Below are 27,957 nucleotides of genomic sequence, written 5' to 3'. Positions count from 1 at the left end.
TGCCCTCCTCCTCAAAACTATTTCTGCAGTAATGCTTTCTATGTGGCCATCTAACAAGTCTTGTGGTTGTGGTGAGGGGCCTTACAGGCATTGTGTAAGAATCCATATCTGCCACTGCTTGCCTTAGCACGGTCTCAGACAAACAGAGGGATCACTTGGGAAAGCAGATAGATCTGGTGGGCTTTGCAGGTTAGGCCCCAACCGTCTACTTGCTCCTGTTGTTTTGGCTCCATTCATAGGGAGGTCTGAGGTCTCTGAAACCCCCACCAATTTGTCGGGGGTGGTGGGGTGAGTTGTTAGAGGTGTCACCCTCCTCACTGCTATCCCATAGGCCACACCTGTGCCTGGAGGGCCAGAGCAGTCTGGTGCTTGATAAGTCATAACTGTACCATGTGGTGTAAGGCAGGTCTTGCAGCATGAGGGGTAGACTTGCAGGGATGAATGGGGTGTCCTTCTGATGTCACACACCATGTGGCTGGAGAGCAGGCAGGAGTGGGGTTTTTGACTTCACACACCATGTGACTGGGGGGTGGAGTTACTGATGTCACACACCATTTGACTGGGAATGGGGTGGGATTTGTGATGTCACACACATGACTGGGGTAGGGTTTGTGATGTCACACCATATAAGGGGAAAGGGGGGCGGAGTGGTGGGGCAGGACTTCCAGTCCCACTGACCAGTCACATTTGCATTGAAGGATGGTGTTCCTATATATTACTGTTATGCATTCATTTTCTTCCAACTTGGGAAGTCAGCCACTTCATCAACACTTTCCATTGTAATTACACCAATGCTCTCTTACACCAAGAGAGTCATTCAAAATGGAAGCTGTGTGTGTCATTCTAAATTAAAGTGTTCTAAATTGAAGCATCCTAAATGGGAGCAAGTGTGGCAAGGAACAACTTTCCACTAGTGAGGCCTTGTCTAAATTCATCTTCCTCTACTGCCGGAAATTTTAGCAGCAGACCATAACTATCACTGCACATACGCATCCATGAACTTCCAGTGGCTCTATGCAGCTCCACTTACCTTCTATGTTGCTGCCACAGTTTGAAAGGCACTCTGAGAAGACACCAGCTGTGGAAGGGGCTGAGGCAGCTGGCCAAAGGGATGGAAATGCTTACAGGGTCCTGAGCTTCCAAAGAGCTGGAGAAGTTTTATTCTGTGCAGCAGAGGTGCTGTAAGTCATCCAGTATATGATGGAGGTCTTGCCTCTGTGGAGGAGTCTTGAGTGTAAATACACCCAAGGCTTGCAGGCAAAACTTTGTAGAGTGGGTAAAGCATAGCCAATTTCTGTTAAGGCTTTACAAGATAATATTTTTGTCATCAGCAGTGGCATGTCACATTTTATTTCCTTCAGAAAACTGGGATGAATGCTACCCACGCCTGTTGATTTACTGCACTTAAGTTTCCCAACTTTCTCCATAGCATTCTTCTTACATTTCAGTCAATGTCAAAGCCAAATTCCAATCAGCCATAAACAAGTAACAGTGCAAAGGCAGTTCCACAGAAAGGAAAATAAACTTCTGATTCTTGCTCCATATATTGGTTGCATAGACAGATCAAATGCTGGAGCTATAGGACACAACCCATTAAAATGTCAGCCTATATATATTATTCATTATGTACACCACCTTTGTGGGATATAGCAAGAGTGAAGAACTATTATTCCAGCCAGACAATGAAAAACCAACAAATCATTATGCTATGGATCTCTGATCTATAAATTAATCACATACCTGGTAAAAGTTGATGGGTGTGTGAAGACCTCTTCATTTAGGCAAAATGGAAGGAGCAATTAAATGTCCAATTATTCAGATATAGCCGAAACGATAGGAAGCTTCCACCCAAGGCATGGTGTCACATGGCAAGGCTAGTCTGAAGCCAAGTGTGTGACTGGAAGTGTTTCACTGGAGAGTAAGTACAGATACTGGAGTTGGGGATGATTGGTTGCAGCTATGTGCCTGGATGCGAGAGGCAGAAAGACAAAGAAGCAGGTGTGAGCATAGCCCTAAGAGGAACTGAGAACAGAGTTTTTCTTTTTTTGGTTCTGTAATCACTGAAAAAGCAGACTTGTAGTTTTGGGCAATGAAACGAGCTTGTCCCTGCTGTGTGCGCAAGGAAACATGACTTTGTGTAGAACTATAGCTAACCAGGCTTTCACCTAACTCATCTTGTCAGTCTCTGTTCCTAACAGAGATAGCTTGACAAAATCTAAAATACTGACTGAGTCCTCAGGTTAAAAGAGGACTGTTTAACAATGGTATATAGGGCCATTGTTTAAAGCACTGGTGTTCTCTGTATAGCCAGATTATTCTACCTCTTATTACAGAAAGTTGTAAGAAATATGTAAGAAATATTTCATAAGACTACTGCCATCTGAAAAAAATATCACTAATATTTGGAATGTGCCTCAAGAAAAGGATATGTAAGAATTCATTTCATTATTGCCCCCTTGATCTCTGTCTACAGGAGAGCTGTGAATGTATCCCAAGGACATACTAGTATACATTCAATACTATCACTGTCTATTGCTCCTGAACAAGGAAGCTCAAAGGAGTGGACTTCAGCTTTGTGACCTTGATAAGGAAAAACTATTCTAGGTAATTCTGAGAGGTTTGTTGTTTTTTTTTTAAACATTCCCCTGAGCTCTATGCAGAGACTTGTGGTAACTAAGGAGTAGGGTGCTGGAGGCAGAAAGATGCAAGAGATTATTGCCACAATATTAAAAAAAAATCTCTCAGCCATTGTGTAATACATTGTGTAATACATGCAAAAATATGGAATGGTGTGGTGTGGCTTAAAGGTTTCATTGCAAGTTTCTTGAGATAATCTTCCTAAATCACCAGTGACTGAGTGTGGTGTGTGTGCGTGTGTGTGTGTGTACGTACACAAACACACACACACACACAAATTCAAAATGAGAGTCTTTTTAAAGAAGTTATAACTTAGAATCTGCTTCAAGGAGCTGATGCCCTTGTTGGCTACAAAGGACCAACTCATGGGTTCATAATAAATTCTAGTTTATTGGACAGGTTGTGAAGTTACCAATAAAATCATAAATGCAAACTTTGAGTTATGGGTGGTACTCATCACCTTAGCATGTGCACTCATTCAAACCCATGTAGTATAGTGTATAGTAGTTGCTGTGGTGATTGTGAGAGCGCTGCTGTCAGTATATCTATTTATCTGAGGCCCTGGAGTCTGCTGTTGATGGTCAGCTTCCTTCAAGACAATGTTTTCTCCAGAAGGGCGTTACCTGTTTGTCCTTCTGTCTCGGTAGGTCGGGTGCTGGATGAGAGAGTGCCACTGAGGGTCACACTTCACTGCCTTTTATCCCTTTCTGGCAGACTTGTGTGATCCCAGCATTATCTTGGCTATCCAATCCAGACGTTGCTGTCCCATGTGGGTCTTGAGTAGTACCTGATAGCTGGTAGTCACATGGGTCTTGCCTGCTGGTAGTACAGTTTTGGGAGTCAGTTTGTGATTTTGATTAATTAAGGGTGGTATTGTTTAGGGTTGCAGGAATAGTCAATAGGGTAGGTGCTCAGTTTCAGGAATCAGTTTTGTACCTTGATTAACTTAAGATGGAGTTCCTTTGGCTAGGCTATTGTCTACTGATGATCATCATTCACTCACATTCACACAAGGGACCGCCCAATATAACAGATTTTATCACTTTACAATTACAATTTCAATGCAGTTTTAACAATGGTCCAAGGCGTTACTTCATTCTACAGGAAGTACATTCCTTAAGACTTTAAAAGTATAAAATATAAAATACAAAATGCCATGGTAAAGATGAGACAGATGAAATATAAAAATGCACTGTGAGAAATATGTAAAATTACAATGTGAGGTAGCGAGGATCAAAGGTTACTGGGGACAGTAAGTGAATTAATAGCACCAGGATATATTTACAGTCTTTGCAGTGGATATTTTAGTTCTTCTGTTTTCTGTAGTGATACTGAGCTTAACTGATATGTAAATGTAGTTTCTAGATTTCTCCTACAGAAAACCACTTCAGCTTTCTGGCTTGCTCTGAGCCTTGCCACACCCATGCAATGTGTGTGCTAGGTCTTTGCCAATACTTAGAAGGAAAAGAAATGCACAAAATGTGGTGGGCGGGGGGCAGGCAAGAAGGGGCTTCTGTTATATCCATGTCCAGAAGTGAAATGTACAAAAGGGGACTTTCTGCTACACCCTCTTAGCAAGAAAAGGGAAGCTCAGCCATTCCTGTTGACTGCTTATTACATTGCAGCCTCCACACCATGCCATATGACTTCCTTAGCAAGTATATGAATAGGCCTGTTTTCAAACCCTCCATCTTGCCTGTCATGGCAAATCAGAGTGCAGAGACAAATGGGGACCAGAAATTAGATTACAACAGTAGAATTTATCACTGCAAAACCTGCAAACTCACTCAATGAGTGAGTTTAAAGCAGCCTTCAAAAAAGTATGTATAATGGCTGGTTTGTTATCACCAGGGTTGTTGTGCCCCTGTTGACTTCCTGAACAGCAGATAACCCTGCAATCAAAGGTGTGATTGCAGCTTCTGTCTACCTATCTGACTTTAGCTAGCTTGGATGCCAATAGCAGTAAAACCAAAGCAACAAAAAGTTCACCATGGCTGCAAAAACAAAGTTCTATAAATATTTTAGTAATTGGCCATACTGATTACTGTGCTGCTGTGACTACGGCTTCCAGTCCCCAAACTAGCATGAATATCCTGACAGGACATACAGTCATGCCTTGGACTGCAAGATAGCCATACTATCAAGATATGTGCAGATGTTACATTTAGGTCAACCTAATCAGAGTTAGATTGATCTAAATGCTGGTCTGTCCAGATGTTCAGGAAGGTTAAATCAGGCAAAAAATGGCCAACCTGATCTAAATTAGTTCACCTGAGAAAGTGAACTAAATTAGATTGGGAATAGGTTACCCTAATCTACTGATTGGAACACAGCCCTGGGCTGGGAAAGCCGAGCTGTTTGCCCCAGCCCCAGGGCTATGCTTTCCTATCCCCTCTACCCTGACCAAGTTAGCCCCCTGTCCCCACCATTCCTGGATGGACAAACTCCCTGTGGACCTACCACATCTTCCAATTCTGCCAACCCATTCAGACCCATCAATCCCACTGCAGACCTGCTAGACCTCTCAATCCTGCCTGCTCCTTTCCCCCACTCCAGTTTACATGGGTCAGGTTTCCAGCATGGTTCCCCCACTGGCAAACATGTACACAAGCTGCTCCTGATCTTCGATCATGTGGTTTAAAGTAAGATTGTAGATTGGTGCCGCAAACATCTGCACATACCTTCAGGGACGTTATATCTAGGAAAGTTTCCATTTTATATTATTCCTAAACTCTTCCACAGATCATGGGAGTGGGATGCCTTTTTTCATTTCAATTTCTGGTGACTGAATCCTATGTCTATTGTTGGAAGAGAAACAGGAGGAGATGATGCTTTAAGTCTGGAACTTTTATTTCCATGTACCTGGTGTCTCCTGTTGCAATTAATTTCAGATTAAGCCCGAACAGTAATTTGCACCAACCTCATTTTAATTCATACCAACCTCATTGTAATACCACCTTGTTGTAATTCCTCTAGTACCTAAACGCCACAACTCACCCTATAGCGCTTCCAGCCTATAGTGTTCACCCACAACTCACCCTATTAGTGCTTCTGTTTTCCATTTTTTGTTTCTATTGTCTTTTGAATCCTGCTTTTTCTTTCCACTGTCTATATGGATTGCACAGGCACTCCATTAATTTTGAAATTTGGCCTACAGTATCTCCCTCCAGAGATGGATTCCCCTATGCTAGCATTTGGGTCAAAATGAAAGATACCTTTAGAATTATACTATATATTTAGGGACATCCTGTTTAGTCAAGAAAGATTTATTAAAAAGAAGCATTCTTACAGAAAATAATAAACTAAAATGAATAATTCCCTTTGGATTTGCCTAAGCTATATCTAAAGGCAAGGTATACCAAAGAAATGGCAGAAATACCACACACTGGTGTCTTTTATTAATAGCTAAGTTTAGCTGCAGTGATTTTTCTCTCTTAAGCAAAAACCTTGTAGACAGTCTTCAGCTGGAACTCCCTCTTTTTTTCTGAACAAAGCTCAAATACACTTTTCCCCATCATCTTAGTTCCTTTCCTGACCAAACCAACTGTTTCGATTTTCCAGTCAAACCTGTTCCCACTTGGTATTTACGTTTTCTTTCATCTTGGGTACATAGGCAAGGAACATACTATGTATATCAGATTGTATACTGCAGTTGTCCAATTCTTTATCATATGCATATTTGCTTTTGCACTTCTTTCCCTTTGATATCAGATTAGTGAGACTACATTAATTATGCATTCCTCTAGTCTAGGAATGGTCATTGTCACTGTGTTCAGTAGCTGATTGCCCTGCCTTTCTACATTAAATAGAGATGTTAGTCCAAACTCTTCCACAGAGGACAATTGAAAAAATGTTCCCTGCAAGAATTCAGATAAGATGGTACTTTATACAGCCATGAGATGATTGTGTTACAGGACAAATCTCTCACAATGTTTCATACTTTTTTTTATCAAAGTCACTCTGTCTTTGACCTTTTAATTCTTCTTTCTTGAGCAGCCTTTGAAAATACTGGATAGCTTATTACTGTGCTGGCTGAATATGATTAACTGTAACCCAAATGGAATACCCAGTTGCACTCATGTACACTTTCTTTCACTTCACTACTGAAACGAGGCACCAGTGTACATGTTGTGGTGTTCTCTACTACACCATTATATTTAAGTATCTTAGCTTCCTTTGCACATTCTAGAAAAGAGGGAGGTGGAACCGTGGGGGAAGATATCTAGATGAAAATGTCAATGCAATACTCATTGAATTGGTGACAGATAAAAATTTTCAACAGCTTTACAACTGATTTTAATAAAAAACGTAATGGAGAATTTTCATTTTAAAGGCAGTATAAAGAGGATAGACTGACTGGAAGCCAATGGAGGGTATTAAAATAATACTGCCTTAGTATAAAAATAAGAAAGAAAGCTGGCACATTACTGGTTGAGGTAAAGTTAAACTTTCAGTATATTTTGATGAGTATTAAAAGAACAGAGAAAAATCAAAATAGAATTAGCTTCAGTGATGAAAATAGATATGATTTAGAATTAACCTAAAAATAAATATAAATTATAGTTCATATTAACCTGGATCAGTTAAAATATAAATTGGATCTTGGAAAACAGAGATGGGAAAAGGAATCAAATATTTGTGTGTGGGAACATATAATGAAGAAGAACATATAATGTATATATAATGTATACATTTAGCTCCTTGCCAGTAAGAATTTGGAAAGTATAGTTTTCAAAACGAATGTGATACTGTAAGGCAAGCAGAAAGGTAAACAAAACAAACCCTGAAACTATTACAAAGAAGTTATAGTTCCCTACAGAAAGGTTATAGATTTCCACGGTTTAAGGAATTTTTATCCTTCTTCATGTGACATTCACCCTTATATTAGAGAACAATTGGGAATAGAAAGATAACAAGATACATTCATATAGGGAAGGATGTCTTAGCCCTGTATCCTTTCAGCTATGATAAATGGCCAATCTACTTGCCTTTAAGTATCTTCAGCTTCTAACAAAGCATTGAAGAAAACCTGGATAACAGTGTTGAAGAAACTAGGCTTTGTTCTTTATTAGTGGGAAATCTGGTATTCAGAAGTAGGTTCAAGAGGGATTTTCTCATTGTAGCAGTTATATCTTCTTACAAAAAAAGTAGCACTGCAAAGAAGGAAAATTACTGGCAATATTTGCAGCCAAACTACATCCCCAGACAAGTTTGCAATATTAAAAATCAGAAGGTTTATTCTAAACAAAGACTTTGCTGGATATAAATGTAAGCCCTGCACAATATATAATTTACTGTTGACTGCTACCTAGTATTCTTTGGGATAAAATAATACATAATTCATAAAGCAAGGACCTGAATTTTGTGATTGATAAAGGAGGGAACAAAGTTAACAGAAATCTTAAATCATCTATGATGGACTTGAAATAATGGTTCCCCTTAGTAGAAAGTACTTTTTAGAACATGGTGGGCTTACATCTAAGATGCATGAAGCTCAGACTGATACACTCAATAGCAGGTGCCTAAATTATGGGACCTCTGACCAGTTTATACATGTTTTAGGCCAGAGATGCATAACTTTTGAGACAAAGAAGTGGGCCCAACTAATATGGGATTTAAAAGTGCTGATCCACAACAACCAAGTGCAATTAATAAAAGCAATAGGTTGTCCCCTCCCCAAGTTAACGTTAGGCCAGGTGGTTGTGAAATAAAACCCAGTGAAATGAAACCAAGAGACCACATTTATGTAGTTAAAGTTCCTTCTGAACCAAGAAGAGTTCTCTCTGAGAAAACAGAATTTCCCAGAACCAACTGAAGTCAGAGGGATTTGCTATGGATTCCAGTCAGACTGGGACCAGAATCCTACATAGCAAATACACACTTTGGTCTTGACACATTTGTAATGGGAGTGCTTAGTAACTGCTTGTGTGTGACACACAGGAGGTAAAGCATTCTACATTTCCATCAACCTCCACAAAAAACATACTTGTGACAGCCATCTAAAACGGAGAAGTCTTCAAAATAGAAGCTACTGAATGGCATCGTCAAGTCAGTCCTGAGGCCGCTGCGACCATTGGTGTTATAATAACCCTCCTCCACTCTACCCTGTTTGGCTGAGGTTACTTGAGTTGCTTTGCATCACTGGTGATTCTTCAGGCAGAGTGACCTGGCGGTGCCCATCTACTCTCCAGGTATGGAAGGCTGTTGGCTCTGCCGGAGCTCATCTGCCCCTGAATGACATAGCACTGTACAAATCCTTGTGAGCTTGGGCTCAGAAATACTAAACATTGACTCAATACTGCAAAAAATTTGTGTGTGTGTATGTGATTTTCTCATACTGAGTGCTTTTATACTAACATATCTTCCACAGGACTATGAAGGCAATGTTTTTTCTAGGGTTAAGTCTGCAACTCTGTTTCCACTATTATCCTTGGGAAGTCTACAAAAGAACATTAGCCTGAAAATAGCTGGCCAGGGAAAAATATTTTCACTACATTTCAACTATAGTTCTTAAAAAATCAATAGCATGAAATGGTCCTACATTAGGCCAAAACACCATTAGAGTCCTTCCAGGTGCCTTTGCCACTGTTTTTGAGATATGTTTCTCAATTTTTTCTGGGAGTCGTATGCTCCTCAAGATTGAGGACTAAAAACTATCGCTGCTCACAATATATTCTGTCTCCAATTCAGCTCACAAGACAGAATCTCCATCTTGTTATGTTGCCAAACTAGATTACAGTACAAAAATACTCCCACCTGAAAGGAGGACATAAGCTTTGCAAACTCCTAAAAGGAGAGTTCTGGGAATGGAGGAAATAATACATATCTCTTATACTGCTTTTTCATCCATGAAGCTCAAAGTGCTGTACAAAGGGGGTTAGTATTATCCTCCCTATGTTGTGGATGCATAGAGAAGTAAAATGACTTGCCCAGGACTACTTGACAGTCTAGTGGCAAAGCCAGGAACAGAATCAAGTCCTCTATTCAGTGTGATACACTGCCCTGTGACTATTTACTGCAGAAAATGACTGATGTCGTGTCAGGGAAATCATGTCCTTTTAAATCTGCATGAGCTAATTAAAGGGAAAAGAATATATGGAGGAGAGAGAAATCAGTAGGATCTTTTCTCAAGGGAAACCTGTTGCAAACTATGTACCCTGTCACTAGTCTAACATCAGACGTAAGATGTATAATCAAATAAATGGAGAGAAAACTACTCAGTATTAAATTATATAAGATAAACATATTCTATATTACTATATTTTTGAACTGCAAAAAGAGAAAAAGAAAGCTGTACAAAACAGCATGTTCATTTGCTAGTCTTCTGAACTTCATTCACTTCCTGAAAGGTGATTCCATTATACTGAAACATTGTTTTTGTTCTGTTCTTCTCCTTGGTAAAAGTCCAGGAGTTTAAGCCACTGTCGAAATATAGTATGACATGCATACCTCCGAGCTGCAAACCTTGTTCTAAACCTCCAAGCACTCCCACCTTCTCACCCATATCATATCTAAGTGTGCCCAGACATCCTCCACTAGCTCAGGAGGAGGTGGGGCATTTGAGAGATCCTCTATTGGGTCCTTTGAATCACATCCGCCACCCCCACTCTCTGATGCCATAAATTCGGGCAAAGGGGAAGCATTTGAGGGACTCCCTGAATCACATCCACCACCCTCACTCTCTGACTTCAGAGGCTCAGGAGGGGAAGCACTTGAGGGATTCTCTAATGGGTCCCCTGAATCACATTCACCACCCTTACTTTCCAACTCCAGTTTCAGGAGGGGCATGTGAATCACCATCACTAGGGGCTCACTTTTTGTTCTCAACAGACATTTAGCTTTTACAAGTCATTTTTAACCAGGCCCTGACTTTTTGTCTCACAAGCTACTTACTCCTGAGTTTACCACCAACTCTCCATTTAAAATCTGACCTTTTGCTCCAACAATAACCGTGATCTTCAAAACACTCTGAATACACTGTCTGCAATGTCTATATCTGCCCACACCCCCAAAGATCCCCCCTTTTTGTTGGCACAATAATCATGGTCTTTCAAATCATGCTGCACACTCTTTCTGTAATGTGTAAATCTGCCTGCACCGCCCAAAGATCCCCTCTTGTTGTTTTCACAATAATCATCTTTCAAAAACAGGTGAAAAATCTCCTTCTGAGACTTCTCTAAATTGTGTGTGCAACCAGTCCTGAGTTTCTTATTCACAGGCCCCAAAGCACCAGCTTTGAAACAGTGAATTCTTGTGTTTTACACATGGTTCTCTCAGGGTTTGGTGGTGTGTTTTCCTTTGAAGAACCATGTAGTCTTTTCTGTTTTTTCACCATGTCCTTCTGCTCTGTCTTTTTAGCATCCTGACCTTCAGGGTTCTGATCCTTAGGATGAGCATTTCTGTGGTTTTGAGTTAGTGCTGTTAGAGGGCTTTGATCTGGTTCCTGTCCCTCTGGCATTTCTAGGAACTGATTCTCTGAAGCATCTCTTCCTTCTTTGGAGGTATTGAGTGAGATCACTTAGGATATATAAAATTTACATGTCAGCATCAAGAATTCACTTTCCACAAAATGAAAGCTTAATTTCCTATAAATGCTACAAGTCTGAAAGAGACCCCATGCTTTAAAAAGCCCTTAGCAAAATTAAACCCCACAACCACGCACCCCAAAATACATGTTAGTAGACATGGAGGAGCACATGCTCAAAGCACACCCAGCATTTCAAAAGCTTGATTTTAGAAAATGAACACACAGAAACGCACGAACACACACTTTCAAAAGCTTGATTCTAAAAATGTACCTTTCACTACAGGGTAAAGGCATGGAGGTGCACGTTTGTTCTGATTTTCCTTTTTGGGAGAAGGGTTTCTGTTTGGGGACAAATGATTACAACCAATATTATGACTTAATGTAGTTATATTAACACAGTCACAGATAACCCATTTTAAATTAATTTTTACCTTTCTGTGGTAAAATTGCACATGGTAATTGTGGTTTTCCTGGCTAAACTTTTCCCTGGAGCAGGAATTTATCATTTTTGTCCCAATTAAGTGTTCAGAGTAGGGTACCAGAGGCTTATCCTCTTCATGGATCACTCCATATAAAGCAAAATTTGGGTCTTCAGCAAAATGAACAGCATTTATAATCGCTATGCCCTCATTTAAATGTTTCTCAGTGAGGTGCAGGCAATTCATATAATTCCCACAATAACAATATTTTAAACACTTTCCATATACAGCTCAGTATAAAGTTCCCAAATTGTCCCGTTTATATCCTTATGTCCAGTTCACAGACTCATGGCTTCCTTGCCCTGGTGCAGTTAGGAGACAGCCCATGTAGTCTTCCAAAAGTCTGTCTCTCAAGCAATATTTCAGTATGCTATAATATCTCAAGCAATATTTCAGTCTGCTATAACAACAAACACACATAGGAGCTTTCATGAGGCTTTTAAGTACTTGACTCAAAACAGGACCTGTTCATTCTATTCCTTGCTGTCTTCTAAAAGCCAAAGAATCATTAGCTTCTCCTGAAACACTGGGCCTCTGTTCATCACAAAAACAGTTTCTCTTTTCCGATACCAGGGTTACAGGTCTGCTGATGTGCTCTTTTTCTGGTGTCATTAGAAAGGCTTAATCTAGCTGCAGAACAATTTCAAAGGAAAAACTCTAGTTAGCCACTGTTTAACAAGTTCATACGTAATTCTTACTCCAGCAGGATCCCCCACAAAACCCCCACCACCAATTCCCCTAAGAGCCCCACATCCATATTTCAAACCACTCATCGGTGCCTCTGCTCCCTTGTAGATGTCTTCTTCCCACACAGGGTCCAGCACAAGGCAGCCTCTTCTCTAGAATACTCAGTGTCTGCTTTGGGGGTCTGGGCATCAGGCTCACAAGCCTGCTGCATGCTTGCATGGGCCTTCTGCCCTGGTCCAGGCATCTTGGGCAACCCTTGGGCTAGGGCAGGCGTTGTCAACCAGGGGTATGTGTACCCCTGGGGGTACTTGAGAAGGCCCTAGGGGGTATGCTTGGGCAGGTGGGGACAAAGCACTGCTATGCACCATCCCGCACTGCCATGCAGGCACCGCCTGCTTGGCTGGACACAGGACGGACAGGGGAAGCTTGCACACAGTGGCTGCTGCTGCTCTGTGTTCAGCCACACACCCCCCACCTCCACTCCACATCCAACATGGCCCCGCATATGCCAGGGCCGGGCCAGCCAGGGGCTGCTGGCACAGCACATCATGGGCCCCTCACAGGCTGCATGTGCCCTACATGTCCAGGCGAGTGATGGGTGTGCAAACAGCCAGGGGCCACAAGCAGCAGCTGCTTACGTTAGGAGGGAAGGGGAGAGGAGGAGGCACAGGGCCAAGGGAGGGGCCCAGCCCTTGTTCCACGAGCTTGCCTCACTCGTTCCTCCCAGGGAGTGGTGCCAGGAGAAATCCAACCCAAGCATCTCACTGGAATGTCCCACCCAGAGCCTGGCAGGTCCTGGCCTTCGTGTCCACTTTGCTTTGGCAGGGAAAGTCCCTGGAAAAGAAGGAACCCTGAGTTGGGGAATCCCATGCAAGATTTGTTTGGATTCCCTGCTCCGCTTCAGACTTTACATAGGACACCAGAGTAATCAAGTGCCTAAATATCTTTGGGAGTCCAGCTTAAACCTCAGTACTCTCTGCATGTGAGTGTGGAGGCAAAACGCAGGGCAACGTGACACCTTAAAGTCTAACACAGTGGTTCTTAACCTTTTATGGTTGGAGGCAACCCCTAAGAAATGCCAGCTCTTAGTTTTCTTATTCTTTTTTTTTTTGACTACAGGAAAAGTCTAGAGCAATTCTTGTGCTGCAAGAAACTCAGAAAGGCCACAGCAGGTCAAAATGCCTTTAAGGCTATGGATTCTTCTTTGCAATCTCTGGCCTTATCATCCTTTGACAAAGCCCCCAGGGGTAGAAGGAACCTCAAGGCATCATCTAGTCCAGCGGTTCCCAAACTCTGACAGATTGCGCACCACTGATTTAAAATCATACAACCTGAGGTACCACCAGCACATTTTTGTCATATCAATTATAGTAAACGTTAACCTGTACCACTGACCCGATGTCTGCCTACCGAGAGTGGTAGGCAAACCACTAATCTAGTCCAACCCCCTGCTCAAAGCAGGACCAGCTGCAGCTCTATCATCCCAGCCAAGGCTTTGAGCAGGGGGTTGGACTAGATTAGTGTTTCTCAACCTGTGGTATGCATACCCCTAGGGGTACACAAGACATAGGCGGGGGTACGTGGGTGCTGCATTTCGAGTTTGACCTGCCCCCCGCCCGGCAGGTTGGAGGTGTCTTTGCCTGTTCAGGCTGGAAGCTCGAGGTGCCGCCCCTCCCGCCGCGTCCAGTGCGCGGGGCTTTCACTCCTCAGCGCCCGCGTGCCGGGGGACAGGGAGGGAGGCCCCGCACAGGCTGCTTTGCTGTGGTCAGCGAGGAAAAAGTGCTGCTCATGGCAGCAAAACCGGAAGTGCCACGGTGGGACTTCTGGTTTCGCTTTTGCCGCATTGACTGGCAGGGGGTACATGAGGTACCAAAGGTTGAGAACCACTGGACTAGATGACCCCCCGAGGAACAGTCCTAATCCTGGCGGTGGCCTGGAGAGGGTCTCAGGTCCCAGGGTCGGAATCACTGGCGTGACTGGGTGGGAGAGGAGGAAGTGGGGGTGGCCCACGCTGGGGACAGAGGTGCTGTGAGGGGGGCCAACAGCAGTGAGGGAACTGGAGGCTGAGGTGGCTGACGGGCGGGAAACGCCAGCAGTGGCAGTGGGCGTTGAGGTGCCGCCCAGGGGACTCCCCGATGGCTTGCGGTGATGGGGGGCGGTCCCGGAGCACCCGCCGCAGGCCACGTTGACAGGGCAGCGGCGGGCGGGGCCGGGCCGAGGCGGAGCCGGGCCGGGGCGCTGCAGCCGTGGCGGCGGGGGTGGCTTTGCACAGCAGACATGTCTTCGCCTCCCAAAGAGAAAGCTGAGACGCGCGCTGGACACCCGCCCGCCGGTACCTGCCTCCGCTCCCCCGGCTGCGGGGCGCTCGCGGGGGGAGGTGCTCTCGCCTGCGTGCACGCGTGTGCCTGCATGGCTGCTTTGTTCCCGGCCGCTTGGCGCCGGCTGCCCGCACTTTGCTTCTTGCGAGATCGGGGGTGGGGATGGCGGGATCCCGAGCTCTGGTCCCGCGATCCTGGGTTGGGGCCTGCTGGCAGCCGGGTCCGGGGATGCAGGCAGCGGTGGATCTGCCGGTTTCGCCCCCTCCGCTTTGATTTTTCTTCTTCGGCCAAGTTTTGCCGCGACCGCGGAAGAAGTTTGCAGGTCGGGGCCGCGGGGCGGGAGCGGGAGGCGCGCACATGCTGCGGAGAGGCCGCCCCTGGTGCCACGCGGCGCGGACGTGGCGGCTGGCCGGGGCCCGTCGCCTCACCTCGCTCTTACGACCTCTGCGGGGCCGCTTTCTGTGTTCCAGGCCCTGCCTTCTCTTCTGCTTTCCCCGTTAAGTGCTGACTCGCATGAACTTTCTCTTTGCTGGGGGAAGAGGATAAAGGGCCTTCGGAGAGCCCCACTGCCTTCCCTTCCCGGAGAACAGACTGCCCCTCACTTCTTCCTTTACACACTCCCCAGCCTGGCCCCAGCACATCCCAGGACCTTTTGGTCAACCTCTTCCTGGCCCTGGCCAAGCGGGTCTGTCTCTGACCAGAAAGGAGGATCCCGGGACTGTGGGGCTGCATTCCCTGCCCGACTTTGTTTCCATCTCGGGCCAGAGTATCACTTAGAAGTGTCCTCTGGCTCCCTGGACTCACTTGAGGGCCGGTGAGTTCTGTCATGTGTGCTCAGGTGGGTGCCACCTGTTGGCACTCTTGTTAGGAACCTTTGATCTCCACTCCTGCCCCTGTTTTCATTATTATTTGTGCCAAGTAACCAGTAACACATCACTAGTGGCCCCCAGTACTAAAAGGGAGCTTACAGTTCACCTGTGATCCCATTGCCAGACAGAGTATCACTGAGCAGTGTCCGTTGGCTCGTTACACTCATTTAAGGGCCAGTGGGCACTATCCAGTGTGCTCTGCTTGGTTGGCATCCTTGTTATGAACCTCTGACAGGCACTCCCATCTCTGTTTTTTTTATTATTTGTCATCAGTAATCACTTGTCATCTTTTTTGTAACCTCCCCACCTGAGGGAGACCAACAGGTTACTTGGTGGGCCCAGGGCCATGCCCCTCAAAGTGACAAATAGGCCTGAAGGAGAGACACCAGGTCTGTTGTTTTCTTTCTTGCCATTGCGTTTGCCTTCAGGTTCTTCTTTGCACCCTTGCAAAGTTCCTGTCAGCATGTTATGAGGAGCCAGTCCTTTGCTGAGGTATAAAGTTGCTCAGGGGTGAGATATAAGGCCTAGCTTTTGTAACTTCTGTGAGTTTTTGACACGGGAGGGGAAAGAAAACAAGGGCCCTTTGCTGCTTGGCCACCTGACTTTTCTATGTTTGTCTGCACAGTGTTGCTTTTAGGGTAAACAGAAAAAGTTATACTCTTAGGAGCACCTCTGAGCACCTGCATATGTATCTGGGGGCTTCCTATAAGAAGACTGCATCCAGGCATCATCCAGACCCTGTTCAGTGCAGTGGGATTCTTCCTGGCTTGCCCCGACACCCTTTTTGCTGTCTTTGCTGATCTTTACATAAGGTCTGAGAAAGGGGTGCTTGTGGACAGGCTTGAGCAACCTTTATCATGCCTCCCTCCTTCATTCATAACAGGAAAGTGTTTTCAAGGCTCTGCAGTTAAGGAGCATTCGCAATTCTGCATTCTAAATGAAGTGTCATATTTTTTAGACTTACAGTTACAGTATTGTTGCACTGTAAATTTTGATTCAGGAGCAACCTGCAAAGAATTTTAAAATAAAATGTTGGTTTGTGCCCTACTTGCAGGCAGCATTGTTGTATAAAGAGGACCTGGGAGAAATTTTGTAAAAAGATTAAGTACATAAGTATAATCGTAGCATTAGAAATTCATATCCTGCCTTGCATGGAAACATGGCTGGGGAATAAGCTAAATTAACATCTCACAGGAACAAAGAGAATGAAAGTTGAACAATGTAAGAAATTTTCAGTCTTTAAGCAGCATATTTCTAGCATTTAGAGCCAAGGTATTAAAACCAGAGGAAGACTATTTTAATAATTAAGTTTTAAAATCAGGGGTCCAACTCTTCTGGCTACATGGGGTCAGACCTGGTGCTGCACGCAGCACAGGTAGTTCAGGCATGGGCTGCATGTTGTGACCCACCAGCCTGTCCCTGGCCCCGTGCTGCCCAGGTGTGTCAGAAGCAGTGTGCAGTGCCAGTCTGGCCCAGCACTGCATGCCATGCACACTGTGGACCCCTTGTACTGTGTGCAGGATCAAGTCCAGCTTTTGTGGCACATGCAGCACAAGCTCCATGCTAGCCCTGTGTGCCATGCATACAGTGAGCCCTACGGCTGGTGCATGCTGAATGCAGCAAAGGGGCCAGCATGGTGTGTGTGCTGCATGCAGGACTGGAGTTGATGTGGTATGCGGGGTCTGTCCAGAGACCTGTGGGTTGGATCATACATCTCGATTGGCCAGATCTGGTCCTGTGTTTGAAAAACCTCTTTTAAAGTCTATATTTGGGTTCAGAAATTCAAAAGTTTTGATTGAGGCTCCAAAAATCCCACTCCTGGTACAGTCAGGAGTGCAAATATGTTTTCAATCATTTGTCTGGCATTAAATATCTTTTGCTGTAATACCTGTAAATATGAGTGACGACTTAATTTCTCTTTACCCTCTGTAAATCTACTAAACAGATACACCACATACCAGTAGAGCAAAGTGAAAGCTTCTCTTCATGCTGACAGGTTGCTTTAAACAGTTCTTGTGGTGATGAGTTTTCAGATTTAGACATCCCTGAGACTAACCATTAGGGACTTGTTAATATGTGGACATTAGGTCTGTGCAAATAGGGAAGTATTAGATTTGGATTCAGCTTCAGAAGATTTGGCGGTGATTTTGATCAGCCAGGGAGAGGCAGGCACAGCCGGGCGGCTACAGGTTCTCCCACAGCACATCAGGCTGTGCCTGCCTCCCCCCAGGTGGGGGGAGTCATGGGAGAAGCCCGTATGGTTGCTCTGCCCAGTCCTATCCCATGCCTGTTCCCAGCACTTTTTTTTTTTTTAAAGCCCCGCACTCATGGCTGCAGCAGCTTCAACTGGGGCCTCTGGGCACTTGTGCCAGAGCCTCCCCCTCCATGCAGCACAGGGAAAGTGAGGAGCAGTGGGGATCACGCCCCGCAACCTGGCACACATGCAGCATGGTGTGGGTGCAGTGCAGCTCCACAGGGCATCATGCTCTGTCAAGGGCTCAGCAGTGCTGGGCTCTGGCTGACACATGGAGCCACTCCAGCTTCCAGGGGAATCAAATGGGACTGGGGAATTGAACTGGGGGCAGGGGAATCGAACGTGGAGCTGGAGAATCGAACTGGTATAACCCCAACTCCCAGTGCTGCCATGCTCACATCCTGCCCCACCCCAGCTGGGCAGCTGGGCAGCTTGTCCCAGCCCCAATCCTTCCTCCTCCTGCCCCCCTCCAATCCCAGCAGATTTACCAGCTGCATGTTTAGTCTATGGCCAAGTCTCTGAATCAGACAGATCTTTTCCCAGAGCTTTTCCGAATCGATTCAGATGCTTGGAATCGATTTGGAGCTTTTACTCCCAATTTGATTCTGATTTGGAGATTCCGTCCCCAAATCGGGCCAAATCTCCTCCGAATCGAATCAGCTACCAAAGCTTCGTGCAGCCCTAGTAGACATATATATACCAGGGCTGGCCATTTGGTAGCCCACAAGGGGTTACCATGCGGCCTGTGGCCTCTGGCCACAGGTCTTCTCATTGCTTCTGCTGCTATAGCAGCCAGGGGCTCTGGGTTTCTCCTCTCTCTTCTGACTCCTGCTTCCCTGGGGACAGTCTGGCACTTTTGGAATGGGCCCAGGAAGGGGTCTGTGATGCCCATGCTGCCTGCACAGTTGGCGTGCAGCCTCAGGGTCTGCAGCCTGTGGGGGTGCAGCCTTCACACTGCCCAGAAGTTGGACAGCCCTGTGCTAGACTTCGGGATGAGACTACCAGATCATTCCATCCAAGCTTGTCTGGTAATAAACTTTCAATTGCTGCTGAGAAGGCATGTTTCTGAACCCTTGACAGAGGCAAAATGTATTTTTTAACAAGAAGAACCACATAAATCTAGTGGAAAGAACTTAGATGGACAACAGTGTGGCTGAGACCAGGATTTTATTCCTTGTATCCTGAGCCATCTAGTATTTTTAATGAAAGAAGAGAAAACAGAGCAAATCATAAGACCATTTATAAACCCATGTTAATAAAATAGAGTGGCAGTTTTAACTAGACTATACAAATAAATGGAATATGGGTCTTAAATTCCTAGGTGAGTTACTAATACCACAAAGTTGCCACTGCAGTGACGTATGTAGAGGGGTCTCATTTTTTTACACACGGCTGAAAAACCAGTTTTGCTGCATATACTGATAAAAAGAAACATAATGTCTTTTGGTAGTTTCAGAAATACATTAGATTGAAAAAGTTTGCCATTATTGACTCTGAGCTGAAACCTGTCTGTACTTCTATTTAGAGGTCTTCTTAAATCACAGTTAGGCTTCCAATTTTGGGTTTGGTGTGGCATAAAGAACAAATTCTACAGATATTTTGTGGATGTTCTCTGGTAGTCCTACCCCTTGGTACTGATTGGTAGACAGGCCTGGGAAGGGGGGAAGAAGGACAAGGGGGTGGTAGCCATTTTTTCTGCTGCCCTTCATGCTGCCCTGCCAGGCAATGCCTTCCTCTCCCGGGGGGCTGCAAGGCTGAGCCACAGCAGAAGCCATGACTACTGATTTCCACTGAAGAGGCAGCATTTTATTTGTATTAAGGTTATTTTTTTGTTCATTTTTCAGACAATTCTGGATTTCACAATTTCTGCAAAACCACAATATACGTAGATGCCTGCTTACAGTCATGTACAGTGCTTTTGACAAAAAGGTGATGGTCTTATTGAAGGCAGGGCTTCAACCATAAAAGATAGTATCAGACTAGGCCTCTCATGTACTTTGCTGTTGGGTGTAGTTTCACCAGTCACATGCATTTAGCTTCCTCTGTTTACGTAAACCCTCGATTCTCAAACAAGGTGCTATGGTATTCTGGAGTTCCTTGAGATATATTCAAGGGTGCTGTTAGGTGTCACACAGCATTAGCATTGTTAGGTGCGCAATTTACAAGGTAAATTCAGAGATTTCAAATAAGAATCCATAGTGTTAAAAAAATTCTGACCTGTTAATGGTCTTTCTGAGTTCTTTGCAAGAGAAGTGCTTTATTATTCTTCTGTAATAAAAAAAAAAAAAGAGTGAAACTTTTCCTGGCATTTTCAGAGGGGTGTTTTGAGCCTAATGAGGTTGAGAAACAGTGGTGGTAGCCCCCTAACAACGAAAGAAGTCAAGGATATGTGTGAGAGGCAGCAATTCAGTAACACCTGAAGGATAGTGTAGTGAAACTACTATACTATAGTAACTACAGCTAGTATAGAATCTGCTATGGTTTAGTAGTAGTGAAATTTTTTTTTAATGCAACAGATTTCAATGTCCCATCCTTTTAAATATCCATCTGTCAGTATAATCATTATCGGTGTGTTCTATGCTAAATCAGTTGGTTCATCTAACAGCCACTGTAATTAAGTTTATAGATACTCTTTTCTCCAAATAGATCAACAGAGCGAGTGAAGCGCTGTGGTTGCATAGTTGGTGTATTTATGAAGATTTACAACAAAACATAATGAAAGTAACTATGCAGGTTTATTTTTTGTCATTTAAAAAATTCTAATTAACATTTAGGGAAATTGTATGGAAACCAAGGCTGTGGCTACACTGATGGTTAGGGTTGATTTTAAGTTTGTCCTCAAGTTCATATTTGCAGAACTTTGGCACTGTAAACCTCAATAGGTTTATTGAGTAGCTTCCATTAGTTGGGGAGGACTTTGAAACTGGGTCTTTTTCATTTTCCAAATAAGTTTGGTAAGCACTAAGCCAGTGATCCTTGACCAAGGTAATACAGCACCCTGGGGTGTCCTGAGATCCTTTTAAGGGTGCCATGCAGTACTAGTTGTGCAGACACCTACACATGCCTCAGAAGAAAAATCCAGAGTTTTCACATGGAAATCCATAGTGTTACAATATTCTGACCTGCTGTTATCTTTCTGAGTTTTTTGCAATAGAAGAATTGCTGTTATTTTTTGTAGTAAAAAATGAGTGAAAACTGAGAGCTGGTGTTTTTCAAGAGTAGAGAACCACCACTGATCTAGGCTATTCAAATTTCCCAGCTCCGAACAACACAAGAACAAACTGGCAAATAACTTGTTACTAAAACAGCCAGATTTAGTGCTGAAAGTGGGTGGGTGGGGGGACAGATGGATGGATTTTTCGCTTCCTGTTTGGTGGTAAAAACATGTATTGGGTAAAGACACAAGCAGGGTAATGGTGCTTTTAAATAGAAATAGCTTTTAAAGCAATTTCTAATGCTTTTGCCAGAGGTTAACTTGTTACATTTGTGAACTGAAGACAATCCCTGAAGATTAATGTCTGTTCACCTTAGTAAAGGCAACTCTGTGCAACTGAGATTGTAGACTGGAACAGGTGATGATTAAACTGAAATTTCTGCTTTTGGTCTGTTCCCCTTGCTGTTGCCAGTGGAAATATTTATTTTAGTTGTTAGTCCAGAAATGATGCAAGGTAGTATGAGCATGATGTGGTTTGCTTTATTTCAAATGCAAAATATGCTGTTATGCTGCCTGTTTTCTAGTGTCTCCGACAACAGTTTATCTACAATGGTGGTGTTTTTGTTGCTGCCTTTTTATAGTTGTTTTAATCTGTAAGAGCAAGCTTATGATGGGGAGGTATTTATGATGTTAATTGTCTTAATTGTTAAAGTTGCATGGAGATGATACTGTTGGATGGCATTTGGATAAGCCCTCTCATAAACAAACTGAGTCTGTAAATAGTTTGCATCGTGAAATAGTAGCAGGAGATTGTGCTGATATCACCTCAAGAATTACATTTCTTTGTATACATTAGTAAAATCCTTTTCTTAATGTCTGAGAGGTTGCAAAATAGGTCTCACTATCTATTGTAAGGCTTTGGGTTTTGTTTTGGTTTTTCTACATTTTATGTTTTAAAGATAATGAATGTATTCTAAATTTATTTTATTATAAATTCTTTGCTATGGTAAATAGTTTGCCAAATGCTTTCTTTATGTTGCCACTTTCTGTGCTAAATTATTTTCCATTGTTAAATCTGAGCATTTTAAAGGTACTAATTCCTTACTATTTTAAGGAAAAGGTGATGGTAGTTTAAAACAATCTAACAAACAAGCCTCTATAAGCAAACTAATGTTACCCCGTGTTAGGGCAAACTCTTATGCAGCATTTTGTGTTTTATTCTCTAATATGCCCAAAACTTATCATATTTAATTGAACCCATGACAACCCTGAATTTAAGATGACCCCCCACCTAATAATTAGATTCTATACATGGCAAATGTAGGCATCTGTTATAACTTTTCACGTACAGAATCTGATCATTGGAGATTTGTCTTAAATTTGTCACCACCACTGCAGCAGGGAAAGCAGTGTCAGGGGAGTAGGCAGTGAGGGGCATGCAGTAGGGCAGGAAGTGAAGTGGGGGGCAGTGCGGGTAGGCAGGAGGGGGCAGGTGGTGTGGAAGTGGTAGGGGGGAAAGCTGGGGAGGGGGCAAGAAGCTTGTCCCCTGCCACCTGTCCCCTGCACATGCCCTCTGTTGTGCTTGTTCCCTCCACGGTCTTGGGCCCCAACTCCATCTTCTCCACAGGGACCGTGAGAGGGAGATGGCTAAGGCTGCAGTGGAAGGTAGCAGAAACAGTGCAGAAGGGAAATAGGGTCACCATATTTCCGGGATCAAAAAAGATGACGCCTGTAGAGGGGAGGGGGCGGGGAGCCAGCCAGGAGGGGAGAGGAGGGGTAGAGATATGCCCTTCCTCCTTCACCCCTAAACCCCTGCCCCCCAGCCCTGCCAGTGCCTCTCACTCCTGACCCGCAGTCCCCCACCCCCTAGCCTTACCAGTGTCCTTCACACCCAACCCACACAGCTCAGCTCCAGCATGCATGCACATGCGCACGTGTGCGCGCACACACACACTCTTGCTGGGGCCCATGCAGACCACATGACCTCTGACAGCCAATCACCTTGCCTGCTGCTCCCAGCCCCAAGCAGCCAGCCGGAAAAAGCGGAGACAAAGCAAAAACCCAGACATCTACTCGCATTTTAAAAACCTGCTGGTAACCCTAAGTAGGAAGGGGGCCAGGAACTGGGCTGTGGGTGAGGGGAGAGGCAGGGGATGCAGAGGGGCAGGCAGCAGCTGCTTGCTACCTTGTACTTGATTCCAACATGAGAGGCTCCCCTGCCCAGGTTAAATGGGGAAAAAAACCTTATCTTAGAATTAAGTAACTGTCGTACATTGGGTAATAAATTCTAACTTGTGCAGCAAAGGAAAAGCTGTGCAGCTTCAGGACTTCAGGTTTATTTTCAGAATTTAGAAATCAAGGTTTCCTGATTTCTCTGTTTCTGCTCTCTCTACACAATAGCTACAAAAGAGATATTGGTGCTTCTGCTCTTTTTGGGGGACACAGTGTGTGTGATAAGGTTTTTGAGGGCTATTCAAATTGCCACACCTCATTTGAGACTGCCAGCAAACTCTTCATGGGGCTCTTTAGCCTGGAAAAGCGCAGGCTCAGGGGTGATCTGATGGCCACCTACAAGTTTTTCAGGGATGACCACCGGGATCTGGGGGAACGTTTGTTCACCAGAGTGCCCCAAGGGATGACGAGGTTGAATGGTCATAAACTACTACAAGACCGTTTCAGGCTGGACATAAGGAAGAATTTCTTTACTGTCCGAGTCCCCAAGGTCTGGAACAGCCTGCCATCGGAGGTGGTTCAAGCACCTACACTGAACACCTTCAAGAGTAAATTGGATGCTTATCTTGCTGGGATCCTATGACCCCAGCTGACTTCCTGCCCTTTTGGCGGGGAGCTGGACTCGATGATCTTTCAAGGTCCCTTCTAGCCCTAATGTCTATGAAATCTATGGAATCTATGAAATCTTCCACAGTAGAGATAATATCAGCTTGAAACCAACTAAAAAGTTAGATGTGCTTCTTTATGCATGTGTGGAGTTTTGTCTCTTATGGTTTCTTATGTTTATTGGAAAATAATTGAATTTATTTTCTTGAAGGACACAATCACCTTAAAATCTTATTTTGTGCTGAATTGCTGTATTCCAGTCAAGAAGATTTTTTTGTCGTTGCTAATATCACTACTAGAAGCTTTCAATTTTACTTTTCATTTTGCTGTAGTGTCCCAAATCAGATATCACCTAAATCAGGATTATAGATTGCTTTTTACTTTTATCTCAGGATGGACAATGAACACAACATATTGACCTTCACTTTTCTTGAACTTTCAGAGTGAATATTAATTTCTATTGTTACTAAATGTAAGCTATGAGAACATGTCAATTGGATTTGAGGTGTGGTAAATGCTTTGCACCCAGATAAATTGATTGTCCTTTTTGGATTTTTTTGTAGCTATTTGAAGAAAATATCTTTATGTTCAAAAAACAATTACTTGGTGTATAGATTTAATTTGGAATAATAAAAGTGAATTTTTCCAGCACTTTTTGTGTAGCATAGTATAATTATACAATAACAAAAGAATTCACATGTGAGATAATCCAACATCATCATTTCTTCCTTTTTTTCCCCCAGATTAATGGAGATGGGGGTCGGACTTGATGATCTGCTCAGGTCCCTTCCGACCCTACTAACTATGAAACTGAAATAAACGTTGCACGTCCTAAATAGTATTGGTACTATAATAAAAGACAAGCTGTGAGGGTGATCCAAGGCAATGCAAGAGGCCTGGCACAGCTACTGCTTAGAACTTTCACCTGTAAATATTCTTGGATACGGTAATCACCATGCATAGACGTAATTCTTAAATTTAGTCTGCAAATACGCATTTGATCTTTTTATTTTTATTTATTTCATTTTTAAATTTGCCTCTTAAATTTCCTTGTTCTTTTTATCTTAATTATCTCTTTGACATCCTTGTCCTTATTTTCTTTCCAGTGAAAGCTGGTGGGATGAGAATTGTGCAGAAACACCCTCACACTTCCGATTCCAAAGAGGACAAAGATAAGGATGACCAGGACTGGGAAACCACCAGGTGAGCATTCTGAGGAGGTGCATGGGATCTTGCATGTAGTGGGCACGTCTACGGCTGCATCCGACAGCAAAATTTTTACTGCACAGACATTTAGTACTTACTTTAGCACAGCACTGTGCAGCAACCGTTGGTACTCCGCAGTCCTAGTGTGATACAGGTCATTTCCAACCCTACTGCTCAGTATCTTGTTGCTACTGAGCAGTAGCAGCGGCATCACAGTTTGAGCCCATGTCATTAGCAATGAGCTGCGTCGCCGTAGCTTGTCACTCCAGCAACATAGCGTTTCGTCACCGTAGCTTGTCACTACAGCAGCATAGTGTCTCGTGTAGATATGCCCGGCATGTAACTAACTAGTATCTGTTTGAATGTTAACATAATTTTAGGATACAGTTGGGTTTAAACATATTTATGTGGGGGGCCTTAGGCTGCTTACAGTTGCTGTTATGTGATTCAAAATACAAATACAGTGCCATGTTACCTATGCTTCTTAGGAAAGATCAGCTGCTTGTACCTGGCTGATCTTCCTTTAACTTTTCTGCCAAACGAATGGGGCTTCCTTCTATTCCTTCTCTTGAATTGAGTGCTGGGCCGCCTAAGTCTGTGCATTTGATTTTCTCCTGTTTGTGATCCATTGGACTTTTCCTGAGCGGGACTTGAGAATATGGAGCAAAGATGCAGTTAAAATAATTCTGAAAACTATAGCCAGGCTATTTTAGGTGGGGAAAAAACAGTTCTGAGGGAGGAAGGTGCCATGCAAAGTAATTCATGTCTCCTGTGCCATGAGTCCTGTACGTTCTTTCCAAAATTTCTGGATGTCAGATGTGTGGAAATGGAAGATACAAGTTTATGTGAAGGGAGTGAAACCATGCTGGTTCAGAGCCACTTCTTAATAGATATTATACAAAGCCTACTGGTTTTGCGCTTTGTTCCCCCTCCCCCACCTTCCCCATGGGGCTGATATAGCTGGCCATATGCAGCTATTTCATAGATTTCATACACATTGCTTAGAATTGTAAAAAACCTGATCTGGGCTTCTGAATTACTCCTCATTTTGGAACTCTGTTATAGAAAATTGTTATCCTGCATTCCCCCAGGCATTCATTAGATTGAAGAGTTAACAAAAAAAATCAGGTCCTGTGTGACCCATCTAATGTAAGGCTGGTCCCTGAATTGGGAGATTGCAAAAACTTAGTGTATGTTACCATAGTTATTCAACACCTTATCTCCATTTCTACTGAAATATTAGCAAAAGATTTTTCATTATTGCATATCAGAGTTATTTTAAGAGTTGCTTTGAGTACAACAATTAAAGTTATTAAAGCCATATTATTTCAGTTTTTCAAATTATAGTAATTTCTTATGCTTGGAACATGTAAGTAGGTATACCAGCTGTTCTGCCTTATAACAAAGCCCAATTTCTCCAAAATTCTCTCTGTACTAACTTAGTGTATGCTGCATTGTCCTTGGTATTTATTCAAGGCAGATACTTGTAGGGCTGCTTTCTCTCTGTGCTGTTTTGTACATAGGCTGCCTTCAAGTATTTATTTTTATGCCTCAAACAATGATAAGAACACTGAGGTATGTACATTTGTGTCTTCATGAATAAAAACAAGCCATGACCGTGTTTATTTTCTTTCCACAAGAACTGTGGAATTTGAAATAAAGCATTTATGTCAGGGTAAATAATTGTAATTAGCATAGTTACAAATTAGTGTGTCTGGATGGAAAGCTGGAAAAATGGGACAGCCTACTTCTTTCATTCACCCAAATTAGTCATCTCTAAAGTCTTTCTGGAGTTAAGCAAGTTGGAGCAGCATTTATGTCAGGGTGGAATTTTGTTTGTATTCAAATGCTGGGAGCTCGGGCAACAAAATGGAGGAGCTTGAACTACGGGTTCAGGGCATGAAATTAGATGTATTACAGGAGTAATAAAAATGCGAGGGAATAGCAGCCATGATAGACAGATGTTGAAAGATGCATGCTGCTTAGGATAGATAAAAATAAAGCTGGATTGTGTTATACGTAAGGTGTGTTAGACCTCAGAGAGGTAAAACAACATATAACAGGGCTAAAATAGAATCTGTTTGGGTCAAAATCACTTTGGAGAAGGCTGGTAAAAGAGGTTCAGACTGTTGCCATATGTTTGTAATAGATTATCAGGATTTAATTTAGACAGGGGCAAAAGATCTCAGAAATGTTGAGAGAGAGAGATAGAGACTGGGGACAAAACTGTTTTTCACTTTACACCTTCAAAAGGCAGTTACACAGCCTCAGGTTTTCAATAAGGGCATACTGCTAAACATAGAGGCAAAGGTAAGATGAAATGGAAGTTACCATAACCCAGGTGAAAGCAAAATGTAAGGAGTTTAATGTGCTTAACTCAGAGGGACCAGTTACTCTCCCTTCCAGAAATTTGTAACAACTGTATGTAGAATTGCAGCTATGATAGCAAATACCGTTAATAAATATACCTTTGTTTCATAAGACCCACTGCTTCCACATCTGACCAGTGTTACTGTTAAGCATGCAGCTGGAGCAAACTGTTCACACTCTTACTATATTCCTGTAGAAGGTGTTGTTCGACCCTGTCAGGCTTTTGACTACATAGAGGTGTTGAGGTAATGTTAGATTTCAGATTATTGTATAGTACAACAAATATTAACTGTAAATTAATCTTCCTGTTGAAAATCTGTCAGAGAGGGTTGAATTAAACAGGAAGCAGCTATGTGGTATACACCCAAGAGGGTGCTAGTTGTCTGTTTTGATGCCGAGGGGGATATGACCATGGAGGCATGAGAAAAATGCCACATCTACAGGGTAAGGGAGGAAAAAGAGAGGATCAGCACACCCAGTACTGGCTGCTTCTGGAGAAACTGGAGAGTAGGGGAGAACAAAGTGGATGGTAGAGAGGTACAGTGAAAGCAGTTTTTGTACTTAGAAGATAGCATTATCCAAATGTTCCTTTCAATCCAGTGGCGGCATAGACTTTTA

The 27,957-nt window shown here is 43.4% G+C and overlaps 2 protein-coding genes and 1 long non-coding RNA gene across 4 annotated transcripts in view; 1 reads left to right on the top strand and 2 right to left on the bottom strand.

Moving 5' to 3' along the window:
- Nucleotides 1-7,679: 7,679 nt before the first annotated feature.
- On the bottom strand, nt 7,680-12,013 carry LOC109300473. Of its 2 annotated transcripts, XM_019521124.1 has the most exons (3): nt 11,596-12,013; nt 11,436-11,503; nt 7,680-11,154 (listed from the first exon to the last, which is right to left on the bottom strand). In XM_019521124.1, the coding sequence occupies exons 1-3, from the start codon at nt 11,616-11,618 to the stop codon at nt 10,850-10,852; spliced, it is 396 nt and encodes a 131-aa protein (XP_019376669.1). In that variant the 5' UTR covers nt 11,619-12,013; the 3' UTR covers nt 7,680-10,849. The 2 variants fall into 2 exon arrangements, with proteins under 2 accessions (XP_019376669.1, XP_019376660.1); XM_019521115.1 differs by having other exon boundaries at nt 11,436-12,013.
- A 189-nt stretch (nt 12,014-12,202) lies between these two features.
- Nucleotides 12,203-14,969, bottom strand: LOC109300493. The gene is made up of 2 exons (XR_002098249.1): nt 14,667-14,969; nt 12,203-12,273 (listed from the first exon to the last, which is right to left on the bottom strand). It is a non-coding gene; the product is annotated as an uncharacterized LOC109300493 (long non-coding RNA).
- The window catches only part of DAP (death associated protein), a 115,399-nt gene continuing 101,991 nt past the window's right edge, over nt 14,550-27,957 (top strand). Inside the window, exons 1-2 of the mRNA XM_019521136.1 lie at nt 14,550-14,662; nt 24,870-24,966. Coding sequence (XP_019376681.1) covers nt 14,608-14,662; nt 24,870-24,966 — 152 coding nt within the window. The 5' untranslated portion in view covers nt 14,550-14,607. The remainder of the gene's footprint in view (nt 14,663-24,869; nt 24,967-27,957) is intronic.

Source organism: Gavialis gangeticus, unplaced genomic scaffold, assembly GCF_001723915.1.
Source record: "Gavialis gangeticus isolate Ggan-Ray unplaced genomic scaffold, GavGan_comp1, whole genome shotgun sequence".
Lineage (NCBI taxonomy): Eukaryota > Metazoa > Chordata > Crocodylia > Gavialidae > Gavialis > Gavialis gangeticus.
The sequence above is the reverse complement of the archived record's forward strand: the minus strand, read 5'-3'. Positions and strand labels throughout refer to the sequence as shown.

Bases quoted from the DNA above. Each gene is read 5' to 3' on its own strand.
- LOC109300473 (XM_019521115.1), bottom strand. From the start codon at position 11,829: ATGAATTGCCTGCACCTCACTGAGAAACATTTAAATGAGGGCATAGCG. The intron at 11,155-11,435 runs GTACATTTTTAG...ATATATCCTAAG, and splicing joins CCTTTACCCTGTAGTGAAAG to TGATCTCACTCAATACCTCC.